At 44.4% G+C, this 8,538-nt stretch overlaps 1 protein-coding gene across 1 annotated transcript in view; it reads left to right on the top strand.

The window, feature by feature from the left end:
- Positions 1-233: 233 nt before the first annotated feature.
- LOC121097791 (c-Maf inducing protein) overlaps positions 234-8,538 on the top strand; it is a 138,890-nt gene continuing 130,585 nt past the window's right edge. The window contains exon 1 of the mRNA XM_040615099.1: positions 234-1,042. Coding sequence (XP_040471033.1) covers positions 746-1,042 — 297 coding nt within the window. The 5' untranslated portion in view covers positions 234-745. The remainder of the gene's footprint in view (positions 1,043-8,538) is intronic.

The following is an 8,538-nucleotide window of genomic DNA, read 5'->3' as shown; positions in this document are numbered from 1 at the left end:
CATTGACGTCAGGGAGGGCGGCACATGACCCCCTCGGAGCCAATCGGCGGCGCCCGGGGCCGCTCCGGCGAGAGGCAGTCGGCAGCGCTCGCTCCTCTCGCCGCCTCCTCCCGCGGCGGCGGCGGCGCGCGTGGACACACACGCACACGCAGACACACACACACACCCGCACACACCCCCGCCCCCCGCCCCCGCCGCGCACACACACCCGCACCCACGGCCGCACACACGCACCCACATACATGCACACGCGCGCCCGCCGCCGCAGGCTGTCGCGCACACGCCCCGGGGGGAAGGAAGGAGCCGCGGCCGGACGCCCCGCAGCCCCCGCCGCCGCCAGGAGCCCCCGCCGCCGGCTTTTGTCTGCCGCCCCCGCCGGGAGCCGACCCTCCGCTCGGCCGGCGCCCGCCCGGGAGCATGGACGCGGCGCTCTGAGAGCCGCGAGGGGGACCCGCCGGGGGCGGATTCTGAAGTTTGAATAAGGATTTTTATCGCTTCCCGTTCCCCCTTCCCCCCGCTCCCCGCCGGTGCGCTCCGGCCCCTTCCCCCATCTTCCCCGACAGATTTTTTGTCGACCCCCCTCTCCCCCCCCCCCCCGCGTTTTCTTTTTAATCCGCCGCGTGGGGTTGGATTTTTTATTATTATTATTTTTTATTTTATTGGTTCTACCCGTCTCTACCGCCCGTAGAGACCGGTCCCCCCGGGCGGCCGCCGCCGAGCGCCACCCCCGACCCGCGGGGCTGCCATGGATCGCACCGGCGGCTCCGGCGGGGGCAGCGACCGCAGGCAGACCGAGGAGAGCAAGCCGCTGCTGGGCGAGATGTCCGCTCCCGAGGGGAATAAAATGGGTGCCGCGCCGTGCCGGAGAGCCCTGCTCCACTGCAACGGCATGAGGTACAAGCTGCTGCAGGAGGGGGACATCCAGGTGTGTGTCATCCGGCACCCCCGGACGTTTCTCAGCAAGATCCTCACCTCCAAGTTCCTGCGGCGGTGGGAGCCGCACCACTTGACCCTGGCGGACAACAGCGTCGCCTCGGCCACGGTAAGAGCCCGGCCGGGCCCACCGCCACCGCCGCGGGGGGCAGCCACGGCGCGGCCCCGGGGGGCTTCCCCGCCCCGCGGGGCATCGGGGGGCGGCGGGGGGTGCCCGCGCCTTTGTGCGGCGGCCGGCCCTGCGCCGTGCCCCCCGGGGGCGCCGTGTGCCGGGGGCTGGCCGGAGGGGTTCGGAGTGCCTGCGGGGGTCCCTGTGTCCTTTGTAATCCGGCGGTGTTCGTACTGCAGTTTCGGTGAGGTTTTTTTTCCGAGCGAGTCTAGTCTTCATTATTATTGCTGTTACTGTTACTGCCTTTTGCCTCTTGCTGGCCATTTGTGCCTTTTTTAAATGTTTTTTTTTTTTACTATTATTATTTTATTTTCTCATTCCTCCCTCCTCATCATGACACTGACGTGGAATCGCCACACTGAGCCATTTCTCTCCGAACCCAGAGTCAGCAGAGCTCTGGCCGCCCAAGTTGGAGGTGAGGGAGGCGGAGGATGCTTTTAATCCGAGGGCGAAGGCTGGGGCTTTGCACCGTCTTTGCTCTGCTTTGGTCTGGGCCTGTTTTTGGGGCTCTGATCAGGTCACATTCCCTGCCCAGGCACAGGCAAATGGGATCGTAAAATACGGAGATTCCTTCAGGGTTTTCTTCCTGATGGAAAATGATGCAAGAGAAAAAGGCAAGGTGGTGCTATCAACAGTACAAAAGATGTACAATAGACGGCTACAGCCTTTAAAAATATGATTTATGTTTACATGTACAGCTTAAAATTTCATGGCCGGTATTACTTCGACATTCATATAATATGTGACGGGGCTACATCCAAATTTTGTGAAATAGCAATTAACACAGCTTGCAAAACATGCTTTACACTGATTTTTAATCATTCAGTACTTCGATCCTGTTGGTTTTTTGATTTATATGCAAGTGTCTCATTTTTCTCAATGGCTTCGTTCTGGCCTTCCTATAGGACACTCGTGATATGAGAGAGTGGATTGGCTTTTGTGTGAATTTCTGTTAATGGTGTATTTCAATGGGTTTCATCCAGTCTGTGCTGTGCTCAGAGGTTGGATTTTTTCACACTTTGGTACGCAGAGACCTAGTGTGTGTAAATGCGTCTCCTGCATCACGCTCTGCTGTGGAGTATTCAAAGCAGGTTTTCAGTGGGACCTACTTTAACCTTCAGGTAGGCCAGCTGCCTATTCTCACGGAGCTCTTTTTTGTGCCACAATGACATCTCTGCTTACCATTTTCCACCGAGCTGCCGAGGATGTTTCCAAGGGAATATTTTTCTTTCTTTGATAGAACTACTGTGTAAAGGGAGAAGGAAGACTCAGTCGAGCATTGCTGGAGGAAACCCCTGAAAGACACGACCACAAGGAGCTTTTGCAGTTCTTCATTTTATTAAGATACCATCAGCGTAGAGGGGAAGTTGAGTATCAGTGGAGATGAGGCATTTTCCTGGCAGTATCCGTAGCTGATTATTTCTGAGCAGACGAGAGGGATACCGGTAGACAGAGGCATGATCATGCTTCAGATGTTAATCACTGCAATGTGGCAATACTAGGCATGAACTTGTATTTATACAGGAGACGTCAAACTCCGCTCGCTGGCAAAGCTGTCGCCAAAGAAACCATCTCTGAAAAAATTTCTGAAGTCCTGTGGGGTCGTGCTTTAATTAACATTGAGGTGTTCTCATTCCTAATTACTTCATGTATATAAATAGCAAGAAGATACTAAAACATTGTACGTACCATTGCAGGCTCCATTTTGTTAAGCAGTGCTCTTCGTGGTTGGTCTTCCGCCTTATCATTTTTTTCCAGTGCGAACTCACCAAGTAAATACCAAGTTCACAGAAATATCTGTGCTTTATTATTTCAAGTAGTGTCTTTGGTTTCCAGGGAGTAATTAGGGCACAAGGATAAGATCCGTATTCGCTTGTTGCCTGAATGTACGGGTACAATTAGCAGGTGTCTTCCAGACATTGGCTTTACAATATCTAGATGTTACTTTTTTTTTTTCATTTTTTCTTTTTTTTTTTTTCCCCCCAGCTGAAGAGGTGTGATTTAAGCAAGATCCGCGGTAGTTTAACCCCCACTGCCTATGGAAATGGGGTACAGGCACAATGCCAAAACCTCCTGAAACTGTAGGTGGATATTTAGATGGAACTAATTTGTTTTTCCAAAACTGTAGAAAAATATCCATACTGTCCATTGAAAGTGAGCATTGGAAGCACTCAACAACTCTGATAACAAGGTCATTTTTACACATAGAACTTTCCACAGGCAGGGTCCTTTATGAGCAGCCAGTAATTAATCTTCACATCATCCCTTTGCAAATCCTCTGGCATGACGAGTTTTACTGCATTCTATATAACATGAATAAAATTGAACAGGAAAACAACATCACATTGTTTTGCATTTGAAAGCAAAAGTTGTAATGACAGCTAAATCCAGATCTGGCACATTATATCCTCAAGTACAGTGGATAAGTTATTTGTTGATTCTAGGCACTTTCTATCCTTTTTGTTGTCACCTGAGACATATATTTGAATTAAAGTCTTCTCCCCACAAGCTCTTACTTGTCAGTGCCTGGCCTGCAATATAGGAGTTAGCATTAGTTTGTGTATGGATTATTCCATCTGCATTTTTTTCCACAAGTAGACACTGTATGTGCCCACATATAACTCTGGCCAATGAGACCCTATCTACAGATTTTTTTCTGTGAGAGGTAACTACTTCCGTTGTTTAATTAGGCAGTTACATGTTCTGTGCTGACAAGATAGCTTCCTGTAGCAGAAGCACCATGCAAGTACGCAATGGAAAAAGTGTTTGGCCATCTTATTTTAGCAGAATTTAGGGTGGAAAAAAATAATGTTCTCTACAAAGCGCTTTTTCTGACATTGTTGCAAGTGACTGTTTCAATTAAAATAAGTCTACATTAATTGAAAATGAGTAACAATTGTGTTCTGAATTGGTATATACGCTCAGTTAACAAATGGAAAGATATTAGCTTGTGGTGTGGAGAGTCCCATAACTGTAGGTGTGTTGGGACTTTTATCTGACTGATGTTGTTTCCATTGTTTGCTTCGTGTTTCTCATTTCTCAAAGAATGGGTTAAATATAGTACAGTTTCACCATTACAGTTTCACTTGCATCTTTCCCAGGCTTTCATTCTAGCTAAGGTTTTTTTGGTGAAAGTAAATGCAGATCTATAACTTTTTTTTTTTTAAATGTAAACGCTAAAGTCCGAGTAGCAAATTTTGATACTTAGAAACTTGATTTGCCGGACAACAGCTTGCCTGGGGATGAATCTGACTTTCTCCCCTGCGGGAGGAATAATGTTTATTTTATAAACACCTACCAAACTCAAATGTAGCGCCTTTACTGATTTTTTTTTTTCCAGTGAGATCTGTCCTTGCACAGCTTGAAGGGCAGTGATAGTAAAAACAAAGACAGAAATAAAATCCAATTTGATATTCCTTGTGTGATTTTTTTTATTCTTAGTTGTGTGTGAAGAATAACCCTATGACTATCTTCAGCAGAAATGTTAAAATTTAGTTTTCAGTGGTTGAAAGGTAGCTGTCATAACTGAACTTGTTCTGCCTTGTCCCTTTCATGTCTTTGCCCTGCTTTTCTCTTTAATTCTTTTACTTGCACCAGTTGGGAGTAGATGTTTAGGACAATGAGTTTTAGAGTACTGAGTTGCAAGAAAGACTTGTGATACATACGTATGCACAACAGAAAAGGAAAGAATAAGTGATTCATTTTTGCTGGCTAGGGATGACCTCTAATTCCCATCTGGGAAGATATAACTGAAACGGTGAAGTTACTCATTAATATCCTTCAAGGAGGTGGAAACTTTAGCTTTTCATGCCCGTTTCTTGGTTTTGCCTTGGCAGGTAAGTTGAATGTAATGTGATGTTCTGTTCAGAGCTGGTGACAATCTTGGTAAGGTTTGAGTGTCTTTTAAACTTTTAAAGCTAGCTAGTCAGAAAAATACTTGAAACAAGAATATAAGTGGATTAGGGAGCTGCACTTATATTTTCTTCTAGAGAGAAGAATATACTGAATTAATATGAAATGATGCAGGGGCAGGATGGTCTATTTCAAACAGGCGAAGCGGAGTAGAAAATTGTCTTCTGATTGTTTTTGAAAATTCAACAATTAACCTACTGCATGTGTTTCAGCATGCTATTACATGTCTTTCCTTCCTTCTTTTGGTAAAGATAGAGCAAAAATTCCTATCAAGCCAGACTCATTGTTTACTTTAGCACAGGTTCCCATTAGTTAGAAAAACACACTTTTAAAAATTAAATTTCCTTTGAAAAACAATTAGCTCAAGTGGGAAATATTATGCAGAGCTCAGAAATTTCAAAACAGTCTTATAAGAAGAATTTTCTTAAAGCTTTCCTGGAAAAGGAATATTGTAGCATTATCCAAATTCCAAATAGAATGATTATGTATTAGCTATAATAATAATAAAAAAGTAAAATAAACAGTCTGTTCAGTAAACCAAGTGCTGTCGTCAAGGCCCGTGCTATTGATGGAGCTCTGCGAATGTGACTTAAAACTAGTGCGGTGGGCCTGCCATCTTTATGTGTATAAATAAGCATAAACACATAAATAACAAAGCAATTTAAGATCTTTTTTTGGATCCATTATAACAATGGAATGTTCAGTTACTGTTTAATATTTCTTGTTGTTTACTGTTGCAAATGATTGTTGTCATTTGACAAGAAGTGGTACCTGTATGGGTTTTGAGTGTACATGTTTTTGTGTATTCTGGTTTACCCTGTTCCATCCAGCAGGTGTTTTCTTCAGGCACATCAGAAAGAGCGTTGACTCTCATAATTTACATACAACCCATTGATAATTCAGAACTCTGCAAATTCACAGCAAATTGCTCCATGTCATCTGTGCTGGTGAAATTGAGATTCTCTTTCAGAACTGAAGGCAGGCATGCGCCTGCATTAATGAAACCCAAATTTTTCTGAAGACTTGGTGATTTAATGGTATATTACTCTGTAGTGACAAACCTATTTTATTGCTGTATTAGCTAGTAGCTCGGTGTAAGAAAACCCAAAGTGATACTTCTTTAAAGCTGTTTAGTACCTATCAAACATACCTTTGAATATATAGTTCCTACAGTGGTTAAAAAGTGTATTTATAAGTCAGTAGTGTTAAGGTATGTGTTTATATGGTATAGAGCTTATATAAAATATGAAAACAGAAGCTATATTCATTGATAGAGTGAGAGCTCTCAAGGCTATGAGTGTTAACACCCAGCCAGTAAATTTTACATGTTTAGGAGCATAAATAAAAAGGATACTCAGAAATACTTTTGCTTCATTTTTCGTTTTGGCTGGGGAGTAAAGATATGGTGCTAGCCACTACGTGGTGGTAATAGTCCCCCTGAGGAAACTTGTAAATTGCCTGTGGTCCTCAGTGGGGACCTGATCCTGCAACAGAACTGGGACTGGAGGAGCTCAGCCGTCCCTCATGGGGCTGGGCCTCTGTGGAGCTGTGAGATCATTTCTTTTTTGTAGTGGAACATTTTAACTAGTGATGGGAAGAGTCTGCTAGAAGATCGAAGTTGGGGTGTGGTTCTCCTTAGGAAAGGATGTGCTGCCTGGAGAAGCTGTGGATGCCCCATCGTTGGAAGTGTTCAAGGTCAAGTTGGATGGGACTTTGTGCAACCTGGTCTAGTGAACCCCACGGCAGGTGGGTCGGACTAGATAATCCTGAAGGCTCCCTTCCGACCCAAACCATTTTATGATCCTATGATTCTGTGAAACACCAAAAGGACATTTAGTTTTTCAGAGGTGAAAGGCTAGGCTGAGAGTCCCATCTGCAGCGACGTTCCAGTTTGCAAGCTTAAGTTTGCACTGTTAGCAAGAGTGGGAGGACAGGGGCTCAAGCCTCGGTCCCACCAAAATCATTGATGGAACCGTGTATGCTGAGGGATGCTTTTGAAGGAAAAATGTGGTAGGTTTAGTATAGCGAGAGGAGTGATTTTTTGCAGCTGTTTCATTTATTGCATAGAATTTGTTCGTACTTCTGAAGTTCCTAAATAACAGGTGGGTTTTAACGTGGTACAACAAAAAGGCTTCTCTCATTTCCTTCTATGTTAGTAAGCATGACTGGGCTAATGGGGTTTTACTCATCTCCCCACATAGCATTTGTGAATGAAAAGAGCTACCTCAAATAATTCAAGCCTTTTGGAGTCTTTAGAATTAATTAGGTTGTGGGTTGCATGGGTAGATTGTGGCGTGCTTGTTAGTGTTTTGAGCAGTGCTAGGTGCATCAGGTTTGTTCTGTCTCGGCATGTGTTTATAGGTATGTAGTGCTTAACTCCATAAACAATCGTGCGTTTGAAGGTGATTAATACTCTAACATGTGCAATATATGTAGAGCTCTTGTGCATGTGTGTGCACCGAATAAATAACTTTTTCACACCATCTGATGATGCAGTGCCATTGGCAGTAATGCTGGCTTAGTAATGCTGGCCTCTGCCGTTCTTTTCTGCATCTGTGCCATACCACGTCAATATGTCTTTTGTACACGCTTAACAGTCTGCAGGGTCAGGTTGAGAAAATCTGTGTGAACTGGCTGGGGAATGATTTCTCTGTTTTAACCTTTTGCAGATCTATTGTCTTTTAACCGGATCAGGGAGCTGATCTGTTTCAGCAAACTGATCTGTTTCAGCATATAGTCCACCAGGCTGTTGAGGAAGAAGAGAGGGGGAAACATGGTAGGCTGGAATTGCTGCCAAAAACAATGTATTATTAAATCGTTGCATAAAATTTTCCTGTTTTGCACAATATTTAAGAATGCAGGGGCAACACCAGGAAAAGGAGAAGACAATTGAAAAGCATACATTATAACCGATCACGTCAGTGGAGGGTGAAGTTTTAGCTCTTGTGGTCATGGAGGAGAACATGAAGGAGTCAGAACCAGATGCTAAATTAAAAGGCCTTCACTTCATAGGCTTAAAAATTAGGGGAATTTAACAATACTCTCTGGTTTTGGAGGAGAGGGTCTTGTTGCAGGTTTTGTGGACATTTGATGTTACCAGTACTGGCATTTCCAGTACTTAATTTCTTGTCTTTGCCTCTTGGGCTGCCCCATGACTGATGGGACAGGGCCAACGGAGTGCAAAAACACAAAAGCAGGTGACATGCCAGGTCACAGACTGTGGTGTCCAGGGCATGAGTTCATGGTGAAGGCTATTTCCTTTTACTTTAATCTGAGTTTTCAGGATGTTTTGAAATATTTTTAAGCCTTTTTTTTTTTTTTTTTTTTTAGAAATTTAGGAAAAAAGGCATCTGTTTTTTTCTGGATTTGAGCACATCTGCTAAATGTGTGCTGTTACTAATTGAGCCCAAGAAACTCGTCAAGTTGCAATGACTAAAATCTGAACTGGAAGTACACTTGGTCACGTACATTCTTGGTCTCGCTCTGTTGAAATCAGTAGGGTAATTTGAGGAGAGGGATTACCA

The sequence above is a fragment of the Falco naumanni genome, chromosome 15 (assembly GCF_017639655.2).
Source record: "Falco naumanni isolate bFalNau1 chromosome 15, bFalNau1.pat, whole genome shotgun sequence".
NCBI lineage: Eukaryota > Metazoa > Chordata > Aves > Falconiformes > Falconidae > Falco > Falco naumanni.
This window is presented reverse-complemented; position numbering and strand designations above follow the sequence as displayed.